The 17,222-nt window shown below is 47.8% G+C and overlaps 1 protein-coding gene across 1 annotated transcript in view; it reads left to right on the top strand.

Annotated features, from left to right (window-relative positions):
* The window catches only part of TrAtP1_012866 (putative Hybrid PKS-NRPS biosynthetic cluster), a gene marked incomplete at its 3' end in the record, with an annotated part of 66,506 nt that overhangs the window by 18,077 nt on the left and 31,207 nt on the right, over positions 1–17,222 (top strand). The window contains exons 7-8 of the mRNA XM_066115705.1: positions 53–8,056; positions 8,093–17,173. Coding sequence (XP_065971804.1) covers positions 53–8,056; positions 8,093–17,173 — 17,085 coding nt within the window. The remainder of the gene's footprint in view (positions 1–52; positions 8,057–8,092; positions 17,174–17,222) is intronic.

Below are 17,222 nucleotides of genomic sequence, written 5' to 3'. Positions count from 1 at the left end.
GACAATGCGGCATATGTTTTATTCACGTCTGGCTCAACTGGTACCCCGAAAGGCTTTGTCATAGAGCACAGGTCCGTCTGTACCTCGCAGACTGCCATGTCTCAAAGGCTAGGGCTTACATCAGAGGTTCGATTTCTTCAATTTGCTGCATATGTGTTTGACATGTCAATTGGTGAAACTATCGCTTCGTTAATCAACGGAGCTTGCCTCTGTGTGCCTTCGGAAGAAATCCGAATGAATAGCATCACAAAGTACATTCGTGACCATCGCGTTAACTGGGCATTTTTGACGCCCTCTTTTGTCAGGACTTTGAGGCCTGAAGATGTCCCCAGCTTAGAATTACTAATTCTTGCTGGCGAAGCCGTTCCTAAAGAGACCCTGGCAACTTGGTTCGGCAAGCTACGCCTTATCAACGGCTGGGGACCTGCTGAGACTTGCGTTGTTAGCACGTTATACGAGTACAGGTCGATGGATGACAGTCCATTAACAATAGGCACCCCTGTTGGAGGACATTGCTGGATCGTTGATCCGGAAAATCCCTCAAAGCTTGCACCATTTGGTACATTGGGCGAAGTCGTCATCCAAGGGCCAACCCTGCTTCGCGAGTACTTGGCAGACCCAGAACGCACTGCAGCTTCTTCAGTCAAGGTGCTTCCTAAGTGGGCGCTTCAGTCTAATTCAGGTAGCCACTGGAACCGCTTTTACAAATCTGGGGACTTGTGTTGGTACAATCCAGAGGGAATCATACAGTTTTCTTCTCGAAAAGACACACAAATCAAGATTAGAGGCTTACGTGTTGAGCTAGAGGATGTTGAACACCACATTCAAGTTGCTTTACATGGCGTTTGTCAAATTGCTGTTGATGTATATCAGAGCGAGAGTGGTGCTAACCTCGTGGCCTATCTCTGTTTCACCAATGCCACTCGCATCAGTGGCACCAGTGATGACGCCGGTAGTCCATTCCTCCCAATTGATGGAGAGCTTCAAGAACGCTTGATTACACTAGTTGGCGAGCTAAAACTGACGCTCCCACAATACATGATTCCCACCTTCTTTGTCCCGTGTGGCTTCATGCCGTCAGTTACGTCCACCAAGTTAGACCGTAATGAGCTACGTCGACATACTAAAGGCCTTACACATGCCAAGCTATCAGACTATTCCCTGCTCGATAGCGCGAAGAGGACCCCAGAAACTGAGATGGAGCGTAAGCTCCAGCACATTTGGTCTGGCATACTGGGTATACCCGCAGACTCTATTGGTCGCGATGACAGTTTTCTGGGCCTTGGAGGCGACTCCATAACTGCAATCCAGCTAGTTGGTGCCTGTCGAGATCAGGGTATTTCCGTTTCGGTGAAAAATATTTTCCAAGACCCACGGCTTATCTCTGTAGCTGAGGTTGCTCAAGTATTAGACTCTGTCGAGGATTCCATTATTGAGCCATTTGGTTTATTGAACGATGATCAACGTCGCCTTGTCACTGGTAATACTATCAAGGTTGAGTACGATTTGGGACCTGCAGCGGTTGTAGAAGACGCCTATCCATCAACTCACCTTCAAGAAGGTCTTATGGCTATATCTACTAAGCAGCTTGGTACGTACATTGCTAAGCTTGTCTACCGCCTGCCTGATCATGTGGATCTCGATGCGTTCAAGGCTGCCTGGGAGCAGACTCTTGACCTCTGTGGCAATTTGAGGACTCGTCTTGTTGTCGCTGGAGATGCTAGCCTGCAAATTGTGATTAAACATGATCAGATCCAATGGGAGATCCTCCACGAGTCTGTATATGCCTACCTCTCCCAGGATTTCATAATGGGATACGGTGACCGTCTATGCCGCTATGCTATAATCCATGAGCCCTCAAAAGAGAATTACTTTGTGTTAATCGTTCACCACGCTATATTTGATGGCTGGACATTACCCATGCTCATGGAAAGCTTGAAGTCGGCCTATCGTGGCGTTGAGCTTCCGACTCTCCAACCCTATGCCGGATTTGTCAAATATACGTTGGGAATCAATGAGGCTGCTGCTGCAGATTATTGGAGCGACCAGCTTAAAGAAGCCAAAGCCGCTTCGTTCCCATCGCCGCCGCAAGCCCAATGGCCTCAGTCAATCTCTAGAATGATTGAAAAGCCCATCAACTTTTCTCATTCAATTAAATCTGGTATTACCAGAGCTTCTATTCTGAGAGCTGCCTGGGCTCTTGTGATTTCAAGGTATTCCGACAGCTCTGATGTGACTTTTGGCGCCAATGTTTCAGGCCGTAATGCAGCTGTCAACGGTATTGAATCAATGCCCGGTCTGGTAGTTGCAACCGTCCCTGTCCGTGTGCGTTTAGACCCCGAGCAAAGCGTCTCTCAATTTTTAGAGGGTATTCAAGACCAATCAACTGGGATGATCCCGTTTGAGCAATTCGGGCTACAAAACATTTCGAAATTAAGCGCTGAGGCGCGAGACGCATGCAATTTCTCATCTCTAATGGTTGTCCAGCCTATGTCGAGCTTTACGAGTAGCAACAACTCCGAAGATGCCGTACTTGTATCCACTGACCTCGGTGCAAATACAACGGTGCAGAGTCTACAAAACTATTTCACCTATCCTCTAGTGATCCAAGCACATCTATACGATGATGCAGTTAACTTGTTACTCATCTACGATGCCAGTGTCTTGGCAGAGAGTCAACTCCAAGCGCTGGCTACTCAATTCGACCATGTTGTCCAGCAACTACTTACTGCAGAGCCTGATGGTAAACTTGCATCTATCAGCGTTGCTGGGCCGTGGGATTTACAGAAGGCTATAAGCTTCAATGTCGAAGAGCCTGGTCTTGTCAATGCTTGCATGCACGACCTTATCTCTCGACAAGCAGCTCGTGATCCTCATCACGATGCCATCTACACAACCGAAGGCACCATGTCTTATGCAACTTTGGAGCGCCTTTCTAGTCTCTTTGCTCACCATTTACAAGAACACGGCGTAAAGCCGGAAACTGTCGTTCCTTTCTGCTTTGAGAAATCGCATCTGGCTATTATTGCCATGATTGGTATCTTAAAAGCCGGTGGTGCCTTTATGCCTCTGGATCCATCACATCCTCGCAACCGTCATAGGGCATTAGTTGAAGAAGTCGAAGCCCAGGTTATGGTTGTCTCATCCTCGAGCTTTCTTTCTTGCGATGGCCTAGCTTCTACCACTGTAGAGCTTACAGATCTATTGCTTGAACAGCTCGCTTTCACTTACGATGCCTTTCAACCAACCCACCCGAAATCCAAACCTGAGAATGCCGCATATGTCCTCTTCACATCGGGCTCCACAGGAAAGCCAAAAGGTGTTTTGATGGAGCACTCTGCTTTTAGTACCAGCACTCTCGGCCACGGTCATGTATACGATCTTGGGCCAAATTCTCGCGTCTTTCAGTTCTCCAATTACATTTTTGATGGAAGCTTGGGTGAGATTTTTACGACCCTTTCATTTGGTGGCACTGTTTGTGTGCCCTCTGAGACAGAAAGGCTCCAAGGAGCGCCTTCATTTATGCACAGGGCTGGAGTCAATACAGCAATGTTAACACCGTCATTTGTTCGAACTTTTACACCTGATCAAATCCCATCTTTACAGTTGCTTGTTCTAGGTGGCGAGCCGTCATCTAAAGACCTTCTTGAGACGTGGTGCAAGACTCTTCGTCTTGTTAACGGTTACGGCCCAGCTGAAGCTTGCAACTACGCGACAACTCATGAGTTCAAGGATAGTGACTCTCCTCGCACCATTGGGCGTGGATTCAACAGTGCTTGCTGGATCGTTGAGCCAAATGACCACAACAAGCTAGCCCCTATTGGATGCGTTGGAGAGCTCATTATCCAAGGAAATGCGCTTGCCCGAGGTTATATCAACGACCCCGAAAGAACTTCTAGCTCCTTCATAGCTGATATCAGCTGCTTGCCTAAATCTCTGTTTGCCAACGCACGCAGATCCTACCTAACAGGTGACCTCGTTCGATACAATGCCAACGGGGAGATGGAATATATTGGAAGAAAAGACACACAAGTTAAGCTTCGTGGGCAACGTCTCGAACTCGGGGAAATTGAATATCATGTCAAGCGATCCTTGTCTAGCATTGAGCATGTCGCTGTCGATCTGTGTCATGGGGAGACCGGTGATGCTCTCATCGCGTTCATCTCCTTTAAAGATGTGGCTGCCTCGGGCCCAGACAACATACTTTCTCTTGATGACGAACTACAATCTACTTTAGCCGCGGTCATGGAGAATTTGAGGAGCTCTCTTCCAGGCTACATGGTACCTTCTACAATCTTACCGCTGAGCGAAATGCCGTTTATCACTTCAATGAAAATTGACCGAAAGAAGCTGATTGCGTTAGCTAATGGCCTCTCGTTGGAAATGATTTCGTCTTTCTCTCTTGCTAGTCGAGACTATGCTGCACCAATCACGGCCATGGAGAAGAAAATGGCTGGTCTATGGGCCCAAATTCTGAAGACTAACCCTGATGATATCAGCAGAAACGACAGTTTTCTTCAAATTGGTGGTGATTCAATTACTGCCATTCACCTGGTTGCACTTGCTCAACAATCTGGCATTAATCTGCCAATTGCTAGTATTTTTGCAAACTCAAAGCTGTCTTCTGTGGCATTATCAGCTGAAGAGGGTGAAGTTCAGCCTGTTGATGAGATAGTACCTTTCTCATTGACGGCAACTAAAAACTTGAACGCTTTAATCGAAGAAGTTCGTGCCAAATGTGATCTTCCCAGTACTGCCATCATTGAAGATATCTACCCCACAACAAGCTTCCAAGAAGGGCTGATGGCCTTGACCGTCAAGCAACCTGGTTCTTATATTGCCAAGAGCACTTACCGCCTTCCAAAGGATATTGATACTGTTCGCTTCAAGGCAGCTTGGGAAGATACCATGAAGCTCTGTAGCAACCTTCGTACACGCATAGTTCTCTCTGCCAGTACTTCTATCCAGGTGGTTGTGAAAGATGTGGGCTCATGGGATGACACATCCAATATGAGTCTCAAGTCCTATCTTCAAGCTACTCACAAACTTCACATGGTGTATGGCTCTGCTCTCAGTCGCCAAGCTCTTATCGAGCAAGATGATGGAGAGAAGTACTTTGTGTGGTCTGCCCATCACACTGTGTTTGACGGTTGGACCACTCGGTTGGTCTTAAACACCTTGATATCAGCCTATATGGGAGATGAGATTGTGCCTTTCGATTCCTATGCCCGTTTCATCAATTATACCACTAGTCTCGACCTTGAAGCTGCAAAGGCCTATTGGAGCAGGCAGTTGCTAGATGCAAAGCGAGCGTCGTTCCCTTCGGCTACGAATAAAGGATCCCAGAGCAAAACATCTAGTACGCGCGTGTATGAGAAGTTCATTGAGCTTCCGCAGTTCAAACAAACGTCAATCACCATGGCTTCTCTCTTGCGTGCTACCTGGGCGCTGATCCTTGCTCAGTATTGCGACATGAATGACGTTACTTTTGGTACTACAATTTCTGGCAGACAAGCCCCAGTATCGGGAATCACTGAGATAACCGGCCCCGTTGTAGCTACCGTGCCGGTACGTGTCCAGCTAGACAAGCAAGCGTCAATCTCGAAATTCCTACAGGGTATTCAGAATCAGGCCGCTGGCATGATTCCATTCGAGCAGTTTGGGTTACAGAATATCGCAAAGTTGAATATCGAGGCCAAAGAAGCTTGTGATTTTACATCACTCTTAGTTATTCAGCCCATGAAGGCGCTCCTTGATACCGGTGATCGCGAATCCATTCTCGAACCAATTGATGCTACTATCCACGGCGGAGCAGATTACATGCAAGACTATTTCTCTTACCCTCTTGTCATCCAAGGTCACGTATATGAGAACTCTTTCAACCTAATGCTTATTTACAACACGGACATTCTACCTGAGCAACAGCTACTGGCTTTGGCTCATCAATTCGAGCACGTCTCCCAGCAACTGGTCGCAAACGATAGCATGGCGCTTGAAGATGTTTCTCTTTCAGGCCCATGGGACCTTGAATATGCATTGCATCAAAACCAAGAGATGCCCGAGATCATTGACTCTTGCTTCCATACCCTCTTTGAACAGCAGGCTGCTATTCGACCTGATGCCCCTGCAGTTCACGGCTGGGATACTAAGTTTAATTACGCTCAGCTTAACGAGGCCGCCAACAGATTGGCGCATCATCTTATTCAAGAGTATGAGGTCAAATTCAATGAGCTTATCCACGTTTGCTTCGAAAAGTCTGCCTGGTTTTTCGTCGCAATTCTTGCAATTAACAAGGCCGGCGGCGCCTGGGTGCCATTGGATCCTTCTCACCCTGCTCAACGCCATCAGCAGATTGTTACGCAAACAAAAGCTCGCCTCGCCCTTGTCTCATCTGACAATGTTTCAACTTGTGTCGATCTTGTTGATCATGTAATTGAAGTTTCTTCAACCACCGATGAAAGCCTCAACAAGGCTGGCTCTTCTTGGCACAATCCTGATCTCAAGACTTCATCTAGCCACGCCGTATACGTGCTCTTCACCTCGGGATCGACAGGTACCCCCAAGGGTCTTGTGATGGAACATGGAAGTGTTTGTACGTCACAAACAGCCATTGTAAGACGCCTAGGAATGACACCTAGCGTAAAAATCCTCCAATTCGCCGCGTTTGTGTTCGATCTTTCCATCGGAGAAATTGTCGCGCCTCTTATCATCGGCGCATGCACATGCGTTCCATCAGAGAATGACCGACTAAATGAATTGCCAAAGTTTATCCAACAGAATAGCGTTAGCTGGGCGTATCTCACCCCTTCATTTATACGAACACTCAATCCAAAGGACGTGCCAAGCCTGAGATTAGTAGTGCTGGCCGGTGAAGCTATTCCCCGCGAAGTCTTGGATGTCTGGTTTGGCAAAGTTCGTTTAATCAATGGATGGGGACCGGCTGAAACCTGCGTGTTTTCAACTCTTCACGAATGGAGATCAATTAACGAGTCGCCTCTTACGATAGGTCGCCCGGTAGGCGGCTTCTGTTGGATTGTTGACCCTGAGAACCCTAACAAGCTCGCACCAATTGGAACCTTGGGAGAAATCGTCATCCAGGGTCCAACGCTATTAAGGGAATATCTAGAAGATGCAGCTCGCACGTCTGATAGCACTGTTCGCAGTCTTCCGGACTGGGTCCCGAACCGTACTGCTAGGCATTGGGATCGATTCTACAAGTCTGGAGACCTTTGCTCTTACAATGCTGACGGCACCATCGAATTTGCGAGTCGCAAGGATACGCAGATCAAGATCAGAGGCCTTCGTGTTGAGCTAGGTGAAGTTGAACACCATTTGCAGACTGCTCTCAGTGGTGTAAGACAGGTAGCTGTGGACGTCATTAGATCTAGCACTGCTGCTAGCTTGGTGGCTTATATCTGCTTTAACGACGAGACGAGAATGACAGGTATTCGTGGAAACGCTGACGAAGGCGGCCCTTTCACTGAGATAGACGACAAGCTACAGGAGAGTCTCACTACTGCAGTTGGTCAGCTGAGTATCTCACTGCCCCGGTATATGATTCCTGTTTTCTTCATACCCTGCCAGTACATGCCTACTATCACCTCTACGAAGCTGGATAGGAAATATCTCAAGAAACGAACCGCGGCTCTCAGCCGAGAAGAGCTTACAAAATACTATCTCAAGAAAGATAAGAAGCGTGCTCCTGTGACAATGATGGAGAAAATTCTTCAAATTATATGGTCGCAAATCTTGTCTATATCGTCTGAGAAAATTGGTCTTGACGATAGCTTCTTGGGCATAGGCGGCGATTCAATCACAGCCATTCATCTGGTATCTTTAGCTCGGGAATACGGCATCTTGCTCACGGCTCAAGATATCTTTGAAGATTCGAGACTGGCTGTCATTGCAGCACGTGCGAAGAAGGTGGATTCAGTAGCTGAAGAGGCTGTTGAGATTCCTCCATTTTCGCTCCTTAGCGGCGAATCGAAGATTAGAACTGATGAGATTCATACACAGTACAGCTGGTCATCTAAAACCATCGTTGACGCCTACCCCTGTACGTCTCTACAAGAAGGCCTAATGGCCTTATCAGCTAAGCAACCAGGATCGTATATTGCCAAGTACTATTATCGCATGCCTAGAAATGTGGATATTCCTCGATTCAAGGCCGCCTGGGAGAAAACCGTTGCCCTATGCCATAACCTTCAAACCCGCATCGTTCTCATTGATGATAAGGCCACGCAGGTCGTCGTTGACGAGCCCATTATCTGGACTGATAGCCAATACTTGGCGACTGCAATCTCAGAGATAAAATCAGTACAGATGACATACGGCTCCGCTTTGTCCCGGGTCGTTCTTGTTAAGCAAGACAACGGCGATGTCTTCTTCTTGTGGGCAATTCATCATGCTGTATTCGATGGCTGGACAATACCTGTCATTTTCAATGTTTTATACGCACTGTATCGCGGTGAGGAACCAGTTCAGCCTGTTTCGCATGCCCGATTTGTGAAATACATTATGGGCGTTGACAGACAAGATACTATTGGCTATTGGAAAGATCAACTAAGTGACGCCAAGAAATGTTCATTTCCTCCTGCTATGGCCTCTCATTCTGGCGCCACACATGTTCTTGAGAAGTCCATTACTTATGCTCAGAGCACGGGTTCCTTTACCAGGGCTACAATTCTTCGTGCCGCATGGGCTCTTGTACTTGCAACTTATTCCGAGAGCAGCGACATAACCTTTGGAACTACAATCTCAGGTCGGCAAGCTCCTGTAGATGGTGTTACTACTATGGCTGGCCCTGCCGTTGCCACTGTGCCTATCAGAGTTCGTGTTGATAGACACCAAACTATTTCTGCTTTCCTGCAAAGTGTCCAGAGCCAAGCTCTGAAAATGATTTCCTATGAGCAGTTTGGGTTACAGAACATTTCAAAGATAAGCGACGATGCCAAAGAAGCTTGCGACTTTACCTCGCTATTGGTTATCCAGCCAATTGAACAGCTAGATCATCAGAGCGATGATGCCCTCTTAGTCACCGCTGGCTCAGAAGTCATTGGAGAGACGGTCTCTGTGCAAAATTACTTTTCTTATCCTCTGGTCATTCAGGGCCATCTCTATGACAACAAGATAAACCTGATGTTAGTCTATGATTCTCAGCTTCTTTCGCAGAAGAAAATGCAGGCTCTGGCCCTTCACTTCGACAATGCTGTTCAAGAGCTCACAGGCCAGAATGACAAGCTGCTCAGTGCTGTATCTCTGTCTAGCGGTTGGGATTATGACCATGCTATCAAACTAAACAGTGATTCGCCTGTGCCCGTCGAACGGTGCTTTCACGAGATGATTGACGATGTTGCTTTGGTCCGAGGCAGCGCATTAGCTATTTCTAGCTGGGATGCATGCTTCACCTACGAGGAAATATTAGCGACAACCAACCGTATTGCTCATTATCTCGTCAACTCCTATGGCATAGAAGTTGGAGACATTATTCATGTGTGCTTTGAGAGATCAGCATGGTTTATGATCGCCATTTTAGCCATTAATAAAGCTGGCGCAATTTGGTCACCCCTTGATCCATCTGACTTGGCTGAACATCACCGCAAGATAATTAGCCAAACTGGCGCCAAGCTGGTACTGACATCAGCTGCCAATTCTCAGACATGCGCTGGCCTACTGTCCAACGTTCTTGAACTGACCTCTGAGTTGGATGCCAAATTGGCTGAAAACCTCGCCTGGAGCACCAGTCGACCAGCCGTCAATGTCACGTCTAGTGACGCCGCCTATATCCAATTCACCTCTAAGGCTTCAGATACACCAAAGGGCGTTGTCATGGAACATGCTTCGCTTTGCACCAGCCAGACTTCTTTGTCACATGCTCTTGATATGAATGGTGGTTTCAAAGTTCTTCAGATCTCTTCGTACTCGTTTGATGCCGCGCTCTTTGAGATTTGCTCCACATTCCTTTCAGGAGCTTCCTTGTATGTGCCTTCATCAAACGAGCAGACCTACGAGTTGGCGGATTACATCAACAAGCACGAAATCACTTGTGCCCTCTTAACACCAACACTGGCGCGAACTATCCGACCTGATGACGTTCCTTCTCTGAATGTGTTGTTGATTGGTGGCGAAGCTTCTACTCGTGATGTTCTCGACATTTGGTGCGGTAAACTCCGCCTATTTAACATCTGGGGTCCTGCTGAATGCTGCGTCGCTGCCTCTATTCATGAATGGACTTCAGCTGCGGGATCCCCCAATGTTATTGGACGGCCAGTTGGTGGCTCTTGCTGGATTGTTGATCCAGAGGATTCCACACGCATGGCTCCTATTGGGACGGTGGGCGAAATCGCGATTCAAGGTCGCAGCCTTCTTCGTGAATATCTTTCCGACCCTGTCACAACAGCGGCAACTACAATCACTGGCCTTCCATCATGGGTTCCCAAAAAGGACTCTACTGATTGTGATCGGTTCTACTTGACTGGTGATCTTGGCTTCATTAATGAAGATGGCAATATGGAATACTGCGCTCGCAAGGACGCACAAATAAAGGTTCGAGGTCAGCGTCTTGAACTTGGAGAGATTGAGCATCACATTCAAGCCCACCTTGAAGGTGTACAGCAAGTTGTCGTAGATGGCATCAAATCAAAGGCCGGCATAATGCTTGTCGCCTTTATTAGCTTCTCTAATTCCACTGTATCAAGACACTCAGATATGCTTGATACTGACGACGACATCTTCGTGCCACTTGACGAGGATCTTAGAATCACGCTGAGCATTCTAATGGGGACTTTGGGCACTCTGATGCCTCAATACATGGTTCCGCGTGTTTTCATTCCTTGTACCCGTATGCCTCTTAATAGTTCGATTCAATTGGACCGTAAGAAGCTAAAGCAATTGGCAAACGACTTGGGCGAAGAGGATTTGTCGCTCTATGTACTCACTAATGCCGATAAAAGAGCTCCTCAGACGACTATGGAGGGCCGCATCCAGCAATTGTGGGCAAAGGTTTTGGATGTCTCTGCTACATCAATAGGTCGTGATGATTCATTTATTCAGCTCGGCGGCGACTCTATTCTTGCTATTCAGCTTGTTTCCGTTGCTCGAGATGCGAACATTAAATTCACCGTCGGGGATATCTTCGATGACCCACGCCTGCATGTAATTGCCTCCAAAGCCACTGAGATTGATGAAGAGGGCCAGCTGGTACCTCATATTGAACCTTTCGGTCTTCTGAGTGATTCACTCAAGAACGTTGTTCTCAGCAAGGGCGTTCAAGAGCAATATGGCCTTCCGATCGATAAGGAGATAGAAGACGCGTACCATTGTACCAAACTCCAAGAAGGTCTCATGGCTCTCGCTGTTAAACAACCGGGATCATATATTGCTAAATTCCTCTACCGCCTCTCTCGCAACGCCAATGTCTCTCATTTCAAGGCTGCGTGGGAAGAAACTGTTCGGACTTTACCCAATCTTCGAACTAGAATCTTCACTGCGGACGATGTGTCTATTCAAGCAATCTTCAAAGACGACATCGCTTGGCAGTCGAGTCAAGGAAAGTCCTTGCGCTCTTATATGCGCTCAGCTCAGAACTTTGAGATGACTTATGGCTCGCAACTTAGTCGCTATGCTCTGGTTGAAGACAACGGTGATACATACTTCGTGCTCTCTATACATCACGCCGTCTACGATGGTTGGAGTTTGAGAATTGTCATGGAAGTCTTGCACTCTATTTTCCGCAATCAAAGCGCCATTGTTGTAGAGCCCTATGCGCGATTTGTTCAGTATACTTTGGAAAACGACGGCGATGCCGCCATTGACTACTGGACATCACAGTTCCAAGGCGCAAAGAGGACTATCTTCCCGTCTACCACATCCAAATCGGAGGAGAAGACGAAATTAAACACAACCAAGGTGACTGAAAAGGTGATTACACTGCCTAGCCTTACTGGCTCTTCTATAACAAAGGCCACCATGCTTCGAGCCGCCTGGGCCATCGTTCTCGCCAGGTACTGTGATTCCAACGATGTTACTTTCGGAGCCACTATATCTGGTCGGCAGGCACCCGTCCACGGCCTTACCAATATGATTGGACCTTGTATTGCAACAGTTCCAATTCGCATCACCATTGACGGCACGCAGTCTGTATCCGATTACCTGCATGCTGTTCAAGGCCAAGCCAATCACATGATACCGTTCGAACAGTTTGGCCTACAAAATATTTCCAAACTCAGCGCCGATGCTAAAGATGCGTGCAATTTCAGCAGCCTGCTCGTCGTTCAGCCCGTCCAGTCGCTCTCTTACGTCGATGAAGATGCTGATTCCCTCTTTGTCCCTACAGAGGTTGAAAAAGAGGTTGTCGATACCGTGCAGAATTATTTTACCTATCCATTAGTGATTCAAGGCCACATGCATGAAGATTACATTAAGCTCGTTTTGATCCACGACGAAGATGTATTGTCTGAAATGCAAATGGTTGCTTTATCTCATCAACTCGACCATGTCATAATGCAGCTTGCATTACACCCAGAAAAGGAACTGCATTCCATTTCAATCGCTAGTGACTGGGATGTCCAGAACTCTCTAAAACAAAACAGCGATATCCCCGACATTGTTGATTCTTGTATTCACCATCTTATTGAGCGTCAGGCAACTACGCAGCCGGATGCCCTGGCTATTGTAAGCTGGGACCGCGACTTTACTTACAAGCAACTAAGTGAAGCGTCTAATAGGCTCGCCCATTTCCTCGTCAATGAGCATGGTGTTAAGCCTGATGATCTGGTTCATGTTTGTTTTGAGAAAAGCGCTTGGCATTACGTTGCAATACTCGCAATCAACAAGGCCGGCGCTGCCTGGGTTCCCTTGGATGCCTCACATCCTGAACAGCGTCTCCGTCAGATTGCTTCCCAAACCCGTGCCGCCCTCGCGCTCGTTTCTCCAACCAATTATGCTTTATGTGCTAGTCTTATCGACAGCGTGGTCCAAGTTGACACTGAGCTTGACATCAGACTTTCAGAGATTGAACCGAGCGACCATGGCCCTGTAGTTGCCGTCTCTTCACGCAATGCTGCCTACGTGTTATTCACGTCGGGGTCGACAGGCACTCCAAAGGGTCTCGTGATGGAACATGGATCCGTGTGTACGTCGCAGATCGCCATTGCCAAAAGGCTTGGATTGGATTCATCTGTTCGAATGCTGCAGTTTGCAGCCTATGTGTTTGATCTGTCGATTGGCGAGATTATTGGTCCGCTGATTTCTGGTGCTTGTATATGTGTTCCGTCAGACGACAATCGCCTGAACAATATCGGCGATTTCATAAGGAAGAAGGGAGTCACATGGACTTACCTGACGCCATCCTTTGTGCGCACAATCAAGCCGTCTGAGGTGCCTAACCTGGAGCTTTTGCTGCTTGCTGGCGAGGCTGTACCTCGGGACGTTTTTGAAACTTGGTTTGGCAAACTGCGCTTAATAAACGGATGGGGGCCTGCGGAAACCTGTTGCTTTAGCACATTGCACGAATGGCAGTCTCTTGACGAAAGCTCTCTGACTGTCGGCCGTCCTGTGGGTGGGTTCTGTTGGATCGTTGACCCTGAGAACCCGCACTGCCTTGCACCGACCGGTACAGTAGGCGAAGTCATCATACAAGGGCCTACAGTTCTTCGCGAGTATTTGAGTGATGCTGAGCGCACCGAGGCTGCCTTTGTTAAATCTCTTCCTAACTGGGCTCCGTTCCATGGAGAGACTAGTTGGAGCCGCCTATACAAGTCGGGCGATCTTTGCTTCTACAATCCCGATGGAACCATCCAATTCTCTAGCCGCAAAGACACACAAGTTAAAATACGCGGTTTACGAGTTGAATTGGGAGAAATTGAGCATCACATACGGCTTGCATTGACCGATGTGCGTCAAATTGCTGTTGACGTTTTCAACGGCGACAATGGCACCAATCTCGTCGCTTATTTCTCGTTTTGCGACGAAACCCGACAAATCTACGAAGCCGACGTATCTGGACCCTTCTTGCCAGTTGAAAACGACTTGCAATCTCGCCTAACAGCTCTTGTCGGCCAGCTTGGTGTATCCTTGCCCAGATACATGATTCCTACCATGTTCATTCCATGCAAGTATATGCCCTCTATTACATCCACCAAACTTGACAGAAACGAGCTTCTACGATGCACTGCAGCCCTTGATCAAGCTGAAATTGCTGCGTTTTCGCTACTTGGGAGCAAGAAGCGGGCTCCTGAAACTGAAATGGAGAGTCTAATGCAGGACATCTGGTCGCAAATCCTTTGCATTTCAGCGGATGCTATTGGTCGTGATGATAGCTTTTTAGGCCTTGGCGGTGATTCAATTACTGCCATCCGCCTAGTCAGTACCGCTCGCGAGAAAGGAATCCAGCTTACCGCAAAAGACGTCTTTGATGATCCGCGTTTGCTAGCGGTTGCTACCAAGGCACAGAATCTCAGTGCTGAAGCCCGAGAAGAGCTTGCCGATGCCTTGCCCTTTAGCCTACTTGGATCTCATACATGTGAACTTGTCGTTTCTTCCGATACTAAGCAGCAACTCAATCTGGGTGTAAATGACGCTGTTGAAGATTCATATCCCTGTACAAAGCTGCAGGAAGGACTTATGGCTTTATCAGTTACTCAGCCTGGATCCTACATCGCAAGGTATGTGTATCGACTGTCTAAACAAGTTGACCTTTCGCGCTTCAAGTGTGCTTGGGAACAGACTGTTGCTTTACGGGATACTCTGCGTACCAGAATCATCATGGTCGACGATATATGCGTTCAAGTAGTGACAAACGAAGGCGTTGTTTGGGATGATGGTGACTATAAAGATCTGGATGAAGCCGCCCGTGCTACTCACTCATACACCATGACTTATGGCTCGCAACTATCTCGATGCTCAATTTATGAGTCCAACGCCGGCGAGAAGTATTTCTTATGGACAGTTCATCATGCCATTCACGATGGCTGGTCTCTGCCCATCATCTTCAGCACATTCTATCAAGCCTACGAAGGCCTCGAATTAGTAGCTCCCAAAGCTTATTCAAACTTCATCCGCTATATCATGGACCTTGACCGAGACGCCGCCCGTGATTATTGGAGGACACAGCTTCACAACGCCAAGCGTGCCAGCTTCCCCAAGACGGACCTTGTGAAGAAATCTACTGGAAATGAACAGAAGACTTGTGTCTTGACCACGTCTCTCAGCTTTCCCACGTCGTCCAATGAAACCTTTACAAAGGCTAGCGTTCTGAGAGCTGCCTGGGCTATCGTCCTTGCAAGGTATTGCGACAGCGATGATGTCTGCTTTGGTGTTACCATCTCTGGCCGACAAGCACCTGTATCCGGCCTTCTGGATGTGGCTGGGCCGGTAGTCGCAACTGTCCCTGTTCATGTTCACGTCGAGAAGGGCCAGGAAATCTCAAATTTTCTACAGACTATTCAAAGCCAAGCTCATGAAATGGTTCCCTATGAGCAGTACGGTCTTCAAAATATTTCCAAGTTGAGCGCAGACATAAGAGATGCCTGTGATTTCACTTCGCTCTTGGTCATTCAACCTGTTCAACGTTTTGCATCTGCCGTGGCCGATGATGAGACTCTCTTGGCCCCTGCTCGCTCCGAGATCAAGCACATGGTGCAGGACTATTTCAGCTATCCGTTGGTAATCCAAGGCCATGTTTATGACGACCGCGCCGATCTCGTATTAATCTACGATTCGACCATTCTCTCGGAGCTACAGATGACTGCTCTTTCTCATCATTTCGATAATGTTGTGCAGCAGCTGCTATTGAACGAAACAGGTAAACTGGGCGATGTTTCAGTTTCTGGCTCTTGGGATCTTGAACTTGCACAGATGTCTAATGGCGACGGCCCCGAGATTATCGACGACTGCTTCCACTCCCTTGTACAGAGACAGGCGGAAGAGAGGCCCAATGCAATTGCGGTTGACGCATGGGATGGCAAGCTCACCTATGGCGAATTAGACCGCGCTACTAATCGGCTGTCTCACCTGCTTATCAGTCATTACGAGGTGCAGGTTGGTGACATAGTGCATGTCTGTTTCGAAAAGTCTTTCCACTATATCGTGGCAATCCTTGCGATCAACAAGGCTGGTGCCGTTTGGTGTCCTCTTGATTCTGCTCATCCCCTCCCCCGTTTACAGGCCATTGCTGCACAAACTAGAGCCAAATTGGCTCTTGCTTCAACAGCCAACAGGGCGCTTTGCGAACAACTTGTTGAGAGCGTGGTTGAAGTTTCCGACTCTCTTGAGCAGACTCTCTCTGCCGAAAGCAATGGTGACAAGAGACCCGATATCAATGTCACTTCAAATGAGGTCGCCTACATTTTATTTACATCTGGCTCGACAGGCACGCCCAAGGCTATTGTTATGCAACATGGAGCTCTTTGCACCAGTCAAATGGCTATTTGCCAGCATCTAGGTCTTGATCACACTGTAAGGATGTTGCAATTCTCAGCTTTCGTCTTTGATGTATCAGTTGGAGAAATTGTGAACGCTTTGATAAGTGGAGCCTGTATTTGCATTCCTTCAGAGCAAATGCGTCTTAGTAGTCTCGATGTGTTTGTACGCGACTTCAATGTCACCTGGAGCTATCTCACTCCGTCCTTTGCTCGTACATTGAACCCTAAAGATTACCCGGGACTTAGGCTGCTCCTTCTTATGGGTGAAGCTACTACTCAAGACATCCTTGATACCTGGTATGGCCTTCCCAACGTAAAATTCTACAACGCTTGGGGGCCTGCAGAGACTTGTGTTCTAAATACAGTCCACCCCTGGAAATCTAACACCGAGTCACCCTTGACACTTGGTAAAGCGGTGAATTCTTTTGTGTGGGTAGTTGATGCTGAAGACCCTACGCGACTTGCTCCTACTGGTTGTGTGGGTGAAATTGTCGTTCAAGGTCCGGCAATGCTTAAAGAGTATCTGGCCAATCCTGAGAAAACCTCGGCAGCCATTGTTACTGGACTTCCCGAGTGGGTACCGCGACGCGAATCTCCTACCTGGGGTCGCTTCTACAGGACTGGTGATTTGGGCTTCTACGACCACAACGGCATACTTCACTTTGCTGCTCGAAAAGATACGCAGGTCAAGATTCGTGGTTTGCGTGTCGAGTTGGGCGAAGTTGAACACCAAATTCGAGAATCATTACAAGGTGTGCGCCAGGTCGCTGTAGACGTGTTCAAGACCGAAAAGGGAGTAAA

Source organism: Trichoderma atroviride, chromosome 7 (genome assembly GCF_020647795.1).
Source record: "Trichoderma atroviride chromosome 7, complete sequence".
Classification (NCBI taxonomy): Eukaryota; Fungi; Ascomycota; class Sordariomycetes; order Hypocreales; family Hypocreaceae; genus Trichoderma; species Trichoderma atroviride.
This window is presented reverse-complemented; position numbering and strand designations above follow the sequence as displayed.